At 46.5% G+C, this 16769-nt stretch overlaps 1 protein-coding gene across 8 annotated transcripts in view; it reads right to left on the bottom strand.

Annotated features, from left to right (window-relative positions):
* Positions 1-418: 418 nt before the first annotated feature.
* The window catches only part of LOC117424080 (BAH and coiled-coil domain-containing protein 1-like), a 97870-nt gene continuing 81519 nt past the window's right edge, over positions 419-16769 (bottom strand). For all 8 annotated transcript variants that reach the window (XM_058992385.1, XM_058992383.1, XM_058992384.1 and 5 more), the window contains 15 exons: positions 13042-13150; positions 12240-12465; positions 11622-11858; positions 10683-10856; positions 10059-10336; positions 9636-9734; positions 9105-9267; positions 8599-8716; positions 8134-8209; positions 6623-6731; positions 5718-5834; positions 4974-5147; positions 3326-4587; positions 2705-2941; positions 419-1852 (listed from right to left, as the gene is read on the bottom strand). In XM_058992385.1, the coding sequence (XP_058848368.1) occupies positions 1646-1852; positions 2705-2941; positions 3326-4587; positions 4974-5147; positions 5718-5834; positions 6623-6731; positions 8134-8209; positions 8599-8716; positions 9105-9267; positions 9636-9734; positions 10059-10336; positions 10683-10856; positions 11622-11858; positions 12240-12465; positions 13042-13150 (3586 nt within the window). In that variant the 3' untranslated portion in view covers positions 419-1645. The remainder of the gene's footprint in view (positions 1853-2704; positions 2942-3325; positions 4588-4973; positions 5148-5717; positions 5835-6622; positions 6732-8133; positions 8210-8598; positions 8717-9104; positions 9268-9635; positions 9735-10058; positions 10337-10682; positions 10857-11621; positions 11859-12239; positions 12466-13041; positions 13151-16769) is intronic.

Genomic DNA, 16769 nt, shown 5'->3' with positions numbered 1-16769 from the left:
TTGATTTCTCCACCCAAACAGCACATCCATATAGTATTACATAAAATGAGATCACAGGCAGGTTTTACAAACTAGGAACACCCATCCCTAAGCGTTGCTATTTACAAGATTTCACAAACTTCACACTCCCAGCTGGGCTCAAGAAGAGTGAAGGAGAGATACAGTGCACTTCATTTTTTTACCCTTAGGTTTTTTTGTATCGTTTTTTTTTTTAAGAGCAAAGTCCTGGGTCGATCATTAAAACAAAAAGAAAAACAAAACTTTTGTAGGAATGATCACACACACACACACACACACACACACACACACACATATGGACACAAAGAAGAAACTGAATGACCTGTACAGTTTACACCTGATTCAGGTAACAGGCAGAGGTACTGAAGTGTATGGCTTGATTGGAAAATCATCATTCCTCTTTTTTTTTTTTTTTTTTTTTTTGTTTACTGCACAGTAAAAATATCCCTGGAAACATCAAAAATGAGGTCTGGAGATAATTCTCAATTTAAAATCCTACTGAAGCACAGTCCCTAACCCACACCATCCCATCCCTGAAGAAAACCCAAGCTGTCCATACATGAACCTACATACAAGACTTCTCTTACCCCCCCGCCCTACCCCATTCAATACACACATCCACATCAGCAACACAGGGACTCCCTCTCTGCAATACAGACTAACCATTCTTCACAGCTGCACGGCACACCCACTTTGGCAGCCAACTTGTAGGCAAATTTATATTTTATTTCTTCTACAAAAAAAGTCCTGGGATTCTCTGATGAAAGTTATTTAGAAAACCTTTGGATGGACAATTGTCCTCAAATCCCCTCCCCACCCTCCTGTGAAAGAACCCCTCTGGCTGTCCTCGGATGACAGACTGATAGGGAGTGCTCGAGCAAAGTGCTGGATGTTTTTCTTTCAGGTGCTGAGGATTGCAGAAAGCTGATTGCTCTTGTCCGTTATTTCCGCCAAAAAAGACCCTTTGAATAATTCTTCAGAATAAATCTTTTCTTTTGAGAGTGCTGAAGGTTTACAGTTGTATGCCTGGCCACAGTACTGAGTACTGTAGGCATGCAAGAGGGCTTTGGAAGGGATGACTGATGGGGTGTGTTCCCCTGGCTAGGATCAGAAGCCCAGTCTGGCGTTTCTGAAGTGCACTTTGGGTACAACAGCTACCAGTTGCAGCGACCAATTACAGGGACAGAGCTGTGATACTTGTTAAATCAACATGATGCCTTAACATTTGTATTCCAGGTCTTCACACAATCGTTGAAAGAGAGAAGGTTGGGGTGAGGTGAAACTGTAACTGTGCCTACCGCCTCCACAAAACAACAACTAAATGTGTGTCTTTTTGAAAGAGGATTATTTGTTTTTTAAGGCCCATTCTTTTGTCTCCCTACTGTCCTCAAGTGCTTCTGGTACCCCTGGGCTGCATGGCCCTTGTGGGGCCTGTCTGACTGGGCTAGCTCTCGTGAACTCTGCTGAAGCGCAGTGGACCGAGCTGATCCGGACTCTCCTCTAGTCAACCCCATACAATCCAACCCGTCTCCATTAGAACTCCAGCAGCCACACCGTTTCTCAGAGGAGAGTGGTGGCTGGAGTGGAGTACTTGGCCGTTGTCTCCGGTCACCTGTCTCCGTGGCCGCTAGCAGAGGATGGACACCCCCTGGGCAGTGACCAGCTGACCTGTGGTGGGATCGTAGGTCCCGGCCAGGTAGTAGAGGTCCTGGCCATTGTGGTGCTTCCTGCCTTGGCTCAGGCACTCGTACTCCTCAAGGTTTACCACCTGGCACTTATGAGAGATGGTCTGCACGTCGTTCTCGTCTTCATGGCAAGACTGGTACAGGGCATGCTGGGGTAGAGGAAGAAAGAGAATGCTTTACAATTAGTTGTTCCCGCCCCCCCCCACCTACCCTGCACCCTAGAGGTTTCTAAATGCAATATGTTTTGTTGTGAGTATGGAAAACAGCAGAACAGAGTGAATCACAAGCCACTCTCAATGAGAATCTGTAGAACCTGCTTTGTTTGGAGTAAAAGCATGACGTTTAAGGAAAAGGTTCTAGAAGCAGCTCGAAGCTTCCTCTGCATGGCAATCCATGTTCTGTCTGGGTTTACTCTGTCCGTGGATTATAGATGTGATTCAATTACAAAACTACACATAAATTGGAGAAATTACCACTAATTGGTCATTACCTCTAGACCAATTTATCATTGTTATAAGGGAGATTACTATATTAGGAAAAACCCAAACCCTGCAAAATGGAGGAATTCTTCTCCCCTAAAAATGTTAATTTAATTTATCTATTTTCCTACTGCAGTAAAGAACATGCAATTACATATTCACACACATACACATATACATATTTACTGTCCTCCTTACCTCTATGATATTTCCAAACATTGTTTTTGTTGTAATTGCTCAAATATTGTGTTTAATTCAGCCTGTTACATATTTCCAGGGAGGGAAATATGTAACAGGAAATATGAAATAGGACTCATACTGCACAGCAGTTTCACCTGTTCTAGTTTTCAATACGAGGTTGATTAGCCACAGTGTACAGGTAACAAGCTCAGGTGTGTCTTATTAAACTCATAGTAATACCAAAAATGGAAACTTAGATCAAAGCCCCTTAACCGGGTATAAAAACCATTTGATTAAACACAATGTGATAAAAACAGGACCTCGGTGCCTGCGCTTCCTCACCCTGCCATCTCTGTGTCTCTTGCCCAGCTTGGTCTCTTCAGGATGGTAGAACCACTTGACCTTGACCACCATGTTGCTGGCCCAGGACTCCCAGAAACTCTCGATTCGGCCGATGTAGGGGAGGTGCGGTCGGCCAGCGGACAGGAAGACAGCGCAGTCTCCCACGTGCACCGCCTCCTTCCCGCGCACGATCGCCTTGTAGAACAGCTTCCTGGCCTTTCCCTTCATACCTCGCCTCTGCAACAGCCACAGTGCGTTCGTTACTTGCTGTATATTCAAAATATACCTAATCCACATTAACACATCCTAGACTTTATTATCTAGTGCCAGACTTTTACAGCAAAGCTTTATATTTCTTTCAGCATGCAGCCACTACTCCTCTGTCAACAGCCTTGTCTTTTATTATCCACATATTGTGTTACTAGGAACTGGCTAGCGATTTCTTAGAACAGCACTTCAACAAAGACCCCCTTCAGCTGTTGTTATAAGCAGTATTTATGCTCCATGACTCAATCATCATAAGGTAAAACTGTAATAAACTGGTTAGGCAAATGTGTTGATTCATACCATCGTCGGCAAATAAACTTTTAATGAAAAGTGAACTCCTGAAGCAAGGCCTACCTGGGTGGGGTTCCCAGACCACCTCCAGAGCTGCCTGGCAGGCAGGAAGTTGGAGATCTTGGGCCCGTTGTCAACGGAGGGCAGCCTCTGCCTCTTGGCGAGGTCCTTGGCTGTCTTTGAGGAGGATGAGGAGCTGGGGCTCTCTTTCCTCTTCAGTGGCTTGCTGCTGCTGACTGCCATAGCCTTGGCCACGAAGGAGCCAGTGTTGGCTGGGGGCTCCGGGGGCTGCAGGAGGGCCGCGGGGACTGAGGGGTGGGAGGAGAGGCAGGACTGGAGCAGCAGGGTGGAGTCCTCCTCGTCTTCGGAGCTATAGGAGGAATCGTTGTCGGAGGAGCACAGGCTGGAGCTGGAGAGAGAGCCGGAGCTGGAGGAGCTGGAAGACACAGAGGAGGTGGAGGAGACGGAGAGCTGCGACAGGAAGCGGCCGGCGTTCCTCAGTCCGGTGTTTCTTTCATCGTCTTCCTCCTCGTCGTCTTCCTCGTCCATGTCCGAGTAGGAGCTGTGGCAGTCGCTGTCGCAGTTCATCCCAAACTCGGAATACTCGCCCAGGCCCAGGGAGGAGGTGGGGGGCTTGCGTAGCTGGCTGGCCCCTTTCAGGAGGAGGTCCGCCCTGCTCCCGCCCCCCTTCTTGTTGTCCTTCACCAGCAGCACAGGGTGAGTGTATCCCACAGGAGAGGCATCCACCACCACCACCTCCTTGGCCCCGAAACCCTTCTCCACCCTGCCATTGCTCCCTGAGCTGCCCAGCAGCAGCAGAGCCTTACCGTTCTTGGTCTTGGGAGAGGTGACACCCTCGTGGTCCAGCTTGACCAGGAACTCGGCTCCCCTGCCCGCCTTCTTCCCTCTCTGCCCTCCGTCGTGCGGCAGCCTCTTGCCCCGGGACGAGGTGTTGTTCCTGGGGCTGAGGGGCAGCCCTGCCTGGCTCCCGAAGCAGGAGTAGCCGTTGGCGATGCTGCTGAAGGAGTCCACCTCAAAGGAGCTGCTGAAGATGGTCTTGGCTGGGGTGGAGGGAGGCGTGGAGAGTGGGTGCAGGGTGAAGCCCCCACTGCCCGTCTCCTTGCTCTTGGACATCTTCCTGGGATTCCCGCTGAGCTGGAACAGGTTCTGAAGGCCCATGCCCACCTTGTGGGGCATTCTCTTTTTGGGCAGCGCCACACCGGGCCAGCTCAGAAGGGGGCTGCTGTTGCTGCTGCTGCTGTTGCTCTTACAGAAGCTTTCTGAAGCTGTGCTTTTTATTCCTGAGTTGGCCGTCTTCACTTTACCTGCAAGCAAACATTTTTTTTTTTTTGTTACAAAATGGCTTTGTGAACCAACACGGAACAAATTAAAAATTAAAACTATATAATAATATGGTATAAAATAGGTTTTAGAGAGCCTGTTTGGTATGGTGCACATGTTGCCGAGTTAGCTGTACAATTGATGAAACTGACTGATGAAACTGGTCAGTGTTTTAAACCTTTAACATTAAAACAGTTATATAATTCAGCAACTGCAGGGTACTTATTTTCCTTTATGGTTAGCATGAATGTCCCAAATATTGTCTTCCCCCAGTATTAAACAGTAGGAGTTTGGCATCTATATTCCTTTATGGTTTGCACTGGTGTCCCCATAGCTGTCTTTCCCCAGTATAACAGCAGCCATTGGTTACCTGTCTTTCCCTTGCTGGCGGTCCTCCTCCCTTGGGTCCTGCCGGGCTCTGTGTGGCTCTGTCTCTCTGGGGAGGCTCGCTGAGCAGCGTCCCCTTGCAGAGTCTTCTCCACGGCAGCCTTGCGGCATTTCCGCCTCCCATTGGAGATCAGCATGGCTGGGGATGGCTCCGTACCTGCACAGAGACCGCAGTCAAACCTCAAGCTCCCTGCATTGTGAGATCTAGAAGCAATCACTGAAATCAACTTTCTTTAAGCAATACCGAAGATCTAAAGGCAAAGCCTGTAGGTGTGTCTTACTGAATATTTAGCCGTTTTAGTAAATAAAACAGGGACATAGATTATGTGCAAAGGGCTAGGTGTTTGTTGATAAGGTTGGGAGCTGTAATCAAGCTTGTGCATGTGTGACTGCATTATTGACCGGCAGCCTGGCTTAGTGTGCTGTCGTGTTGGCATCTGACAGCTGGATTGACATACTGTACTGCAGTCCTGTGTCAACACAAACCGTTGGTGTGAGAGGAATTGATTGGTTCAGACAAGTAAGATGGAGAAGATTTTTTTTTTTTTTTGCAGATTTTTCAATCCTTTACATAGAAACAGTGCAAAAGTGGTATGGGGTAATTTATTTCTTTTCTAAGACGGAGTGTGGAAAGTTGCTCATTAATAAATTGTAAAAAAAAAAAAATTAAATCTTAGAAACTAGGGAAAGTCCTTTGCTGTATTTTGGATCTCAAGGAAAGACTCACTTTGGATCTGGTAGTCCGGGGGAAGCAGGCGGATGTTGGACAGCGAGATTCGTCCGTTGTCTCCGTCGTCAAACTCCACCATGACAGAGCCTTCCTTCTCCTCCTCGCCGGGGCCCCCTGGAGGACAGACAGACGCAGGGTAAGTCACTCCATGATTAACATTACTCCTGCCTCCCTCACCAATATCCACTACAACGCTTTTTCTCAATACCTGTCCTTTTCGCTATGCCATCCTTGAATCCCTCCCCCTATATTCCTTTCCCCTATTGTCAGCTCTCTCCTCTCCTCCCCCCCTCTCTCATTCTCGCCGGCTGCAGTCTTCCTCTCTAGACAGTGATTGATGGGGAGTCAGCTCCTCGAGGACTGAGACAAACAGTGTTTGGAAACTCTTGCCGGCTGAGTCACTGCTGACCTTGGGGAGGCTCTCTCTGGCCGGCGCGGGCTCCTCCTCCTGCTCTCTCACTCTTCTTCGCTCACTCCCCCCCCTTCTCTCTCACTCTCTATTCCTCATTCTTTTCTTTCTTTCTAATCTTTCATATTTCTTACTTGATTGCTCTCGCTCCACAATACACGGTTTGATTGTACGGCAGTTAAGCAAACCTTAGTATGAAACGTATTCACGGCAAGGTGAAATATGGCAGGTTGCACCAGGTACCACGGCAATAAAATACCAGGTAATACACCACCTCTTACTTTGTGTCAGATGACATCTTGTATACCTGTAATGGTTTACTGACGCACACTATAACCCATCATTAGCATCCCATGAAGCCCTGGTACTAAACACCAAATGCTAGCATCTTGCAGTGAATCATTTTGATGCTACAGCTAAGTAGGGAATACTTACTCTTATTTAATCACCTATACTGTGGTAAAAAGTGTTGTTTTCTCATATGCCCCCTCACCTCTGCGCACGTAGCCCGGGTACAGACAGCGCGATCGCTCGCTCCAGTAGGCACACACCCGGGTTCCTGACGTCAGCTCCTGCTCCGACTGCGGCCGAACGTCCAGCACCTGTCACATACACACATATGCTCCTGGTAAGGAAAGGCTTTGCAATATCTCCAGTCATAGGGCTAATCTACCTCCTAGTGCATCAGCTAAACGTCTGGGCTTTGTGGTCTACGATAAATATTCAGAGCAAAACAATGTGAAAGGGAGTATATAATGAAAAAGTATTATATTTGTTATGTTTAGGGGGCGATTGAAAGCAATATCTGGTGGTAAGGGGAGGAGTGTTGTTTGTTTAGACATCTAAAAAGGTCAGACTCTGCCAGCTGTTTAGAAACCTGGGTCATAAAAACCTTGGAGACAGACCTGTTAAAATGACTTAAAAGTAACAGTGTTTGTAACGGCTTTCATGTCGAGAGCTTAATTCCATTCTCCTACTGTAATCGAGGCATAGCGACGTTAAAGGCAAACAGCGGATAAGGGAAAAGAAAGAACAAAAACAAAACAAGGAAATAGCAGTAGCTGTGGTGTGGTCGACACCCTGGCACTACAACAGAGATGGAGTCATGCTGGCTTTGTAGCATATGTGTGTGTGTGTGTGATATGTGTGTGTGTGTGTGTGAGAGAGAAACAGCAGCCTTAATCACATTGCCACCTCCGGAAGTGCTGAATGACTAATATAGATAATTTGGATCAGATTACAGCTGGCAGCAATGCCAAGCGTGCCAGGGCACGGGGAAGCAACAGCATCTGTGAGACGTCACTGTGAGTGAACGGCAGGCAGATCAAAGGCAGAACAGAACCGCAGTTTACTCAGGGAGGCAGCCCACAAGAAAAGCAGCACACTAAATTAGCACAGTACAGCTGCAGCGTGCACCACTTCGACTGCAGCGCAGCAAGAGACGGTAGCTCGTAGTGCAGTCAAGAATAGCTAATTAGATTCCTCTTCTTTATTTAAAAGACAACTACAATAAAAAAAGAGAGGCTGGTTTCCGATGTCACACAGTTAATGAGTGGTTTAACCAGGAACTGAACCGTGGGTGCTGTAGTGCTGTTTAGTTTAGCTTTGCTCAGCTTCGTTAAGAGATAACCTGGAACATGCTCCAGTTCCCTAGCATGGTATGTGGGGGATCACTGCGCTGTGGGTGCTGACAGATACCAGTGCAAAGCTAAATCTCTTGTTTTCCCATAAGATAAGACTCTTTCATCATTTGGTCCAGATGTTGTTCAGCATCTACATCCAAAATGGGAATTAAAAAAAACCACACACACTCCTAATCACTTTTGCAGATCGACTGTGAAGAGACGGTTACTACCACCTCCGGCCAGCGTGTTTTCTTTAAGCTCTGCTGCTGTGCTGGGTCTCGAGAGCTGGCCGCTGAGCTGGAAGCTGCTTAAATACCTGATTTTACCCAGCGGTGGAAGCAGGGAAGGGGAGGGGTGGGGATTTAGGGGCGGAACTCACCGCTTCCTGCAAGAGTTGCTCGAGGGAGTAGATTCTTGGCCGGTTTCCTCTTTCTCCCTCGATCATTATGCTGTAGCTTCAAGAGGGAAAAAATAAATAAAATCATTATTCTTTTTTTTTTTTGATGTTGTGTTTTTCTCTGCTCATTTCCCATGCTCTATCCCCTCTCTGCTGTATCCTCGTTTTGAGACTTGAAGTTGTGTGGATCTCAGCCTAGCAGTCAAGATTGAGCAGTGAGAGAATGCTCAGCATGCTTTTTGTCCATGTCTTTACAAACACAACCCAGGCTTACAGACAAGGTTGGCTTGAATTAGATGATTTGAAAACAGAGTTTAGGCATATGAATTTACAGTACTTAAAAAAAACTTCATGTAAAGTTTAATCAAGTTTTGGGGTGGGCGGTCTCCATATCATGAGAAGGGGGTACTGCAGTAGAGAAAAAGTGCTTGGGGGGGGGTTGCTTACATGTCGGGGGGCTGCAGCGTGTGGATGTAAGCAGCGTAGAGCAGATCATCCTCTTTGAGGATTAGGACCTTCAGCCCATCCACTAGGGACTCTTTCGTCAGGGTACAGTTAGGGACGGCTGTGGGGGGGGCGGGGGGCGGGGGGGGGGAGAGTGAGAGAGAGAGAGAGAGAGAGAGAGAGATCAGTCATTTTGTTCATTGGTCTATTGTTATCCCTGCTCTGTCTGTGATCTGTTTCCATGTTAATTCTGAACACATTGACTCTGTTTAATGGTGATAATGACACACCTACTGAAATTATAAATGTGTCCTGAAGAAACTCTGTAGCTGTTGACTACCGAGATGTCAAGAATATGCCTTTTATTACAATCTGAATTCTGGTTGAGTACACTGAAGAGGGCACTTGAAATTATGGATCATACATTTTATTGAAGCAGAGTGAGATTCTCTCTTTGGAGATGTCGGGGTGGGGGGTGGGGTGGGGGGAGCGCAGCAGTTCTCACTCACTTGGGGCGCTGCTCCTGTCCCAGGGCGAGCAGAGGGGGGCGCTCTCGTTCTTCTCCTCCTCCTCTTCCTCCTCCTCCTCCGAGAAGCTGCTGTCCTCGTCAATCTGGAAGCCTTCGTCCGCAGCAAAGCTCTCCAGCAGCCGGCTCACTGCCCGGCCCTTCAGCTAGGGAGACAAGAGGGGGTTTAGAGACACGCTCAGGGGGAAAACACCATCAAGTGACTGGTACCAGAAATAGTGCTCAGGAAAAGGTCTGACTCCTTGACACATGGAACCATCTGATAACCAGGGATGGAAATAAGACTCCCACTGCATAGCAGTTTGATCCATTCCTGTTTTACTTTTAAAAATTTAATAACACACACCTGAGCTTGTTAGCTTTACACTTGGGCTAATCAAGCTTGTAGTAAAACCTGGAATGGGTGAAACTGCTATGAAATAGGAGTCTTTTTCCATTCCTGATGATAACATTTATGAATTGGGCTCCAGTGCTGTGTTTGCTGGATATTATTAGTCAGGTGGAGCGCCCTCACCGGTTTCCTCCTGAAGTTGCCGTTGTTCTTGCCCTTGTTGGAGACACATTCCAGTCTGCGTGGGGACAGGGCCCCACCCAGCACACTGCTTTTCTTCGGCTAGAAAGACAGAACACAGACACAGCAATGTTATTAATAGGTCCTGTCCTTATTGGAACCTCAGAATTCTCAGTGGACATGCACACTAATAGATAAGGAGTCCGGTCCAAGATTGCACCAACATGTACCATTGCAGACAGATGAGTGTTCAGTGCAAAATAAACATTTTGCAAAGCAGACATTCAAGCAAATTTCCTCAGTGCTGAAAATGCTATTAATGGCCACTACGTTTGTCTATTAGACTAAGAAGTTTCTTTAGTTTGGCTCAAATGAACTCCAGTTTCAGTGCTGTTACCCTGTGCTGTACACTTCATTTCCACTCACCTTGGAGGATCCCTGCAGTGCTTTGTTCTTCCTGGTGGCTTTCCTCAGCCTCTCGCTGGGCGTGCAGGAGGGATGGACCCCTGCACTGGCCCGATACAAATTGCTCCTGGCGCTGGGGTCAGTCCAGCCCTGTTCCTGTTGCTGGTGCTTGAGCCCTTTGGCTCGCTTCTCTCCGTCTCGCTCCCTGCTCTCGTTCCTCCTTTTCCCTGCCCTGGAGGGGGTGCACTTCCTCACCTTCACCTCTCCCTCCCCCTCTGCTACTGGCAGCTGCAATGACCCTGGAGAGATAGAGACAGTCAGTACACTGCCCCGCCCTCTACAAGAAGTTGACTCATACGTATTTATTCAGTATTGAGAATGGTTCGTAAAGCATTCTTAGAGCAGGTAGAGTGAGGTTACAAGGAGAGTGCATTGAATTTGGATTACATTTTTCCCCATAAGAGATCCTTTATGGCAAATACAAAATACAGCCACTTGGTATCACTGTACACTATGCATATTCCTATTGTACAAAATAAGTTGTGGGATAATGACTGTACCTTCAAACAGGAGCTTAGCTATTATGTTCTTATTCCAAGATTCTTATAGATATTATTCCCAAACTCTCAAAACATTTAGTCTTACCCAGAAGGCCCTGCCTTTCCTTCTTCTTCTTGGCTTTCTGATTGGCTTCCAGCTTAACAACTGACGAGGGTGAAGGGCCTAACAGGGCTGAGCTGGGGGTGGGGTCTTTGGAGGGCGGGGCTATGATGTCATCATCCCCTTCATCGTTGTCGTAGCTCCATTCATCCTCCTCTTCTGGAACGAGAGAAAGAAAAGTCAGAAAATGATTCCAGTTTCAAACCAGGTAAACTGATGTCTAATTATATTCTGCTGCCAAACTTAAGAGCCTGGAATTACAGCGTTCTAACTGCTACTGGGCCACTTGGTAATATAAAGTTTCATATCACTCTGGGCTATTTATAAATGGTGTGTTCTTACAGCTTGTTCACCGTTATTAGGACCTTTGGAATTGAGACATATATCCCAAGTGTTCTCTCCCAGATAAATAATAAATAGAAGTTAAAAGTGCTGCAAATGTAATACGTTAGAAATCCAGTACACAAAACGCATCAATTGACTGCACTTCCGCTGCAGTATAACGCCAGGAGTTGTTTTCCTCCAGGAGAAATGACTTGCACTCGAGCAGGGTCAGGCTTGACATTTCCACGGTGGTGTCAGATGTCAACAAGCTCTTGATACACTTGTCACTTAGGTGACACATGTCAACACTTTCACAAATATCCAAACGGGAGAGATTTCAGGGCTATTAAAAGAACTATTAAAAGAACTATAGACAAAAAAAAAAAATTTGGAATATTTTGCCATCTCTGTTAGACATAACTCTTAAAACAGCCATGCATTCACTGAGCCATGTCCCTGCACACTGCAAAAACACAATTCAAAATGATTTTCCTAACAAAAGCATAGTATTATTGATATAATGCATCACAAACAGCACCCAAGTGAAACAGTTTCTTCTGCTGTGCACTGTATTGTATGAGGGTTAAGGAAGCCACTCACCCTCCTCTGAAGGGTCGCTGTCCAATCGGGATATCGCCTTCTCCATGACCACTTCCTGTTTGGGTTGCCTGCTTCCTGGGCGGCCCCGCCCCCTGGCCAGTGGTCTCTTAGGGGGGTGGCCTGCTGCGGCAGAGGCGGTCCTCGTCAGGGGAGCTCCGTCCTTCCTCCCACTCCTCTTCCTCACGAAGAGCTCCCTCCCTGCCCAGCTCTCCTGAGCCACATTGTCCAAACTGACCCCTGAAATGACACAACAACCACACATGTGAGGGGGAAACAATCACAGTTAGAGGGGTACACTGTACACATCTCCTAGGAGGCTCGGACAATACAGTGTGCTTTTGCAATTCACCAAATAAAAAAAAAAGTGTCCCATTTATTGGACAGACAGATATTTACTGTTACGTTGCCCATTGTCATTGATTTTAGCCTAGTCCATTTAAATCAGCTACTTAAATAGCAGCTAATGGCGCAGAACTGTATTTTACAAAATAGTACGGTTTTAGAATTGTCCTTCATTTTCTTAAAAAATACAATTTACAAAATAAAGACCAGAATTTATCCTATACTTGTGCAGACAAAAAAAAAAAAGTTGCAGAGTGTGCTGGCCCCATTGTTTACCTGTGTCAGTCTGGGTCCTGCTCTCTCCCACTCGTTTCTGCTCTGCTCTGGGGGTGCCCTGACCCCTCGATAGCCTGGGGGGAGCGGAGCTGGGGGTGGGGGTCTCTCTCCTGCGGAACAGGGTACCACCAGAGCCCCCCCGCTGCACCTTGGCATTCTGCTTCAGTTGGGACACTTTCCGGGCCAGCGCTACTTGGGGGCCAGTCTGCTTGCACCGAGCCTTCATCTGAATACGGGGGGGGGGGGGGGGGGGGGAACAAACACGCACAGGGACTTAGGGGCCACTTCAATGAGTTCAGATTTCTTTTCAACTATATGAAAACCAGTTGTGTACTTGGCAGTCTCTTACACTTTCACTATTTAAAAATGTTTTTGATTTCATTGAAAATCGTCCTGCTTTGTTTTGGTAATTTGTGATCACTTCTACAAGCATTTAACCCTATTATTCCAATGCTGAACTGCACTTTACAAGGCTAATGCTTTACTGTGCTTTTAACATGTTTGGTTATGATCGATCAGGTATGGCTACAACTTACCAATGTTCTCTGTGAATATATCGTGTTGTTTATGCACGACTATTGCACGCTTACCAATGTTTTACTTGCTTTGCTACGGCTTTACCATGTTTTCCAGTGAATTAAAGTACATTTTACTATACAAATGCTTTTCCCATCATATCACAGTATTAAAAGTCTGATCACCACAAAACTCAGTTCAGATCCAGCCTTGCAATAGGTGGGGCCAAAGTGGATTCTCTGAGCCCCGATTGGCTGAAGGTTTTGAAGTGTGTAACAGCACTCACCTGTGATGTGGTCAGCCGTTCAAACTCAGATAGTTTATTTTTCTTCCTCTTCACCTCCCCTCCTGCTCCCAGCTCCTCACACAGCAGCCCTAGCCCTGCACCTAATGACCTGCCAATCAAGAGAGAGATAGAGAGAGAGAGAGAGAGAGAGAGAGAATAAGAGTGAAAAAGATAAAAAGGTACAACAATTTGTATGCACAAACACACACACAAAAACACAGGGTGTAACTGCAACATAGGACCTTGCAAATAGGGGTTCAATCCCATAATCACACTGAACCATCAAAACCTCGGTGCATTAAATTAGTACAGGCAGTCACACTGTAGATTGCAACTGAATCAGACAGTACAGCAAGACATAATTAGCATAAGAAAGTAGGCAAACGTTTCATCGGTGTAAGACAGAACACATCTGTGAAGATTTAAGATGTTTAAAGCTAAAATCTTTTTTGTGTTAATAAAAATCAAGTTGTTAAGTATTTAGCACACCGGTAAAAGCCAGGCTGAGTGTTGTGACCAGGGCCCCACGCTCGTGGCTGCAGTGCTGGCAGCAATAGCGCAGGGCGATCGGCGGGCAGACTGTGACAAACGTGATGTGACAGGGCTGCTCCCTCCTGTCGGATCAGTGCGCGGGTGCCGGGGTAATCTCACAATGACTAATTAAACAGGATTGTGATTAGCGAGGTTTGCCGTTTCCCTGGCACTCTTCAGAGAGTTACGCCACTCTTCTTGCTAAAGGCTTATTTCTGCACTCCGCCACAAGGAATTGCATTAGCCGCGGAGAACATCTTTAACCCATCGCTGTCCCGGAGCTCAGTTCTCAGATCTCTGGGAGTCTGCCGCCTCTTAAATCCTCGGTATTCGCGTCTGTCTGTTAAATTTACTGGCTTTCTAGATCCCTGATGCAGAATTGCTTCAGCTCTGAGATCCTCACTACAGATTTGTTTGCATTCGATTTACTGGCTTCAGAATCTTAAACGGTATCGTTGCTATGGTTTTAAAAATCAATTTCCCTACACTTAATCTGCTAATCACTTAATTCATTTCTCATACATTTTCTTCACTGTCTGCTGTAATTGTAAGTTTAATTGATCCCAGGTCTGCTCACGGACTACACCTTTAAAAAATATATATATATATATATTTTCCATGTTAGAGTTTAACAAGTGTGCTGTCCCCATATGGTCTGTGTCCCACATACTCCTCAGCTGTCTCTTCTTGGCTGGGTTTCCCCTGATTTCCAGAACATGCTCTCACCTCCTGCAGCACTGTCACTTAGCATCACGCTCTGAGTAAGGGATGTGGAACAGAGCCGACAAAGAAAATAATAATAATAAAAAAAATAGGACTGAGGCTATGAGCCCGGGACAGCCGAGAGCTTTGTGGAATCAGACGGTCTGAATCAGGGATTCAAATGAGTTTCAGCCACTCCGTTACATTGCTGCAACTTTCATTAAGATATGTCACCTATAAAAAGCATGGCCATTCTTCCTTTTTATCCTGCATATCCTTCTGGTTCAAGCTAGCTTTATATCTTTTTAATTAGTTTATGCTGTATTCCAGGTTTAACACCAGCCTCAACTGTTGTAGGAGTGCAACTACTGAAAGGGAAGAGGAAAACGCACAAACAAAAAGTAAAAACGAGTTGTATACTTGATAAAGCCAACTATTACAACAGAGCTAAAACTTAATGGTGCATCCATCTGCAAAGCTGGAAAAAGAAAAAAATAGAAACTGAGTGAAAGAGCAGTAAATGGATTCTAACAGCATTACAGTACAGTGCTGTTGAACTGCAGTGTAAATGCAGTTTAGCTTCTCAATAATGGCACTGCAAATGCTTTTTGGCAACTGCAATTATTGTGCTAATGTTGCAGTCTACCCCCACTACTCTGCCATTCGTTCCCTTGCCCAAAGTTAATTTACCCTTTTAAGTAATGTTTAGTTATTATAAGTACTAAGAAAAAAAAACTTTTTTATGAATGAAGACTTCTCGTCAAAACATTTGGTTAAATCTATTTCACAGTACGTTTATTTTTAATACTACTATTAGTACACATCTTAGTTTTATGGGTGTTTTGTTCCACTGTAGCTTAAAAACTATGATAATGATCTCAAATCGGCAGGTACAATGTAGTTCCAGCACAGTGGTATAATTAATTTACACAGGGCTCTCACCCCCGAGGGGGGGCACAGCAGTGGGGTATTTGAGGGGGTGCTGTGAGGCACAGCGATGTGGTGGCTGGGAGACTGATGATAAACAACTGGGGAAGTTTTAAACTTCTGCAGCCCCCTCACTGCCCCCTGGCCCTGGCACTCCCCCTCCTAACCCCCGAGGGACCAGCATGTGTCTTGAGGCCTTGAAACAAAGAAGAAAAAGAAAAAAGAGAAAAAAAAAACCTAAGCGGATACCGGAGAGACACAGAGCTGACCTGAGCCGTTAAACACCCTGCCTGTCACAGACCTGGCATCACTAAACACCCTGCCTGCCACAGACCTGGCATCACTAAACACCCTGCCTGCCACAGACCTGGCATCACTAAACACCCTGCCTGCCACAGACCTGGCATCACTAAACACCCTGCCTGCCACAGACCTGGCATCACTAAACACCCTGCCTGCCACAGACCTGGCATCACTAAACACCCTACCCGTCACAGACCTGGCATCACTAAACACCCTGCCTGCCACAGACCTGGCATCACTAAACACCCTACCCGTCACAGACCTGGCATCACTAAACACCCTGCCTGCCACAGACCTGGCATCACTAAACACCCTACCCGTCACAGACCTGGCATCACTAAACACCCTGCCCGTCACAGACCTGGCATCACTAAACACCCTGCCTGCCACAGACCTGGCATCACTAAACACCCTACCCGTCACAGACCTGGCATCACTAAATACCCTGCCCGTCACAGACCTGGCATCACTAAACACCCTGCCCGTCACAGACCTGGCATCACTAAACACCCTGCCCGTCACAGACCTGGCATCACTAAACACCCTGCCAGTCATAGACCTGTATCACTAAACACCCTGCCAGTCATAGACCTGTATCACTAAACACCCTGCCCATCACAGACCTGGCATCACTAAACACCCTGCCCGTCACAGACCTGTATCACTAAACACCCTGCCTGTCACAGACCTGGCATCACTAAACACTCTGCCCGCCACAGATCTGTATCACTAAACACCCTGCCTGTCATAGACCTGGCACCACTAAACACCCTGCCCGCCATACATTTGGCATCACTATACTATACAGCGCTTAACAATGTAATTTATAACCTCCTACTGCTGTAAATCGTAGAAGCATGAATACTCAGTAGACAGAATGAAATATTTTTCTTTTTTTTTTTTTTTTTTTTTAAACCATGTCTCTGTTCTTGTGATCCGGTCTCTCCTGACCTGTCAGTGATGCCGGTCTAAGCCTGTCTCTTCTGATCTCCCATGACCTTGCGACCTTCTGATCTCACATGACCTCCGAGCGGACTGAGCCATGTGTCAGCCATGTGTCAAATTCTTTCAAAGTGTGAACTGCTTGAAAGCTCCCAGACAGACTGGCACTACACAACACAACACTGCACTAACCCCAGAACAGGTTAACGATGCCCCCTCTGTGAGATCTCCTCTTCAAGGGTTACCCTGCCCACATAAATAGAGGCTTGGCAGAAATTAAGTATTACTGAGTGCTATGTTCTATTATTCATTAATTTGGTGAC

Source organism: Acipenser ruthenus, chromosome 19, assembly GCF_902713425.1.
Source record: "Acipenser ruthenus chromosome 19, fAciRut3.2 maternal haplotype, whole genome shotgun sequence".
Classification (NCBI taxonomy): domain Eukaryota; kingdom Metazoa; phylum Chordata; class Actinopteri; order Acipenseriformes; family Acipenseridae; genus Acipenser; species Acipenser ruthenus.
Note: the sequence above shows the minus strand (reverse complement) of the source record. Positions and strands in the feature narration are given on the sequence as shown.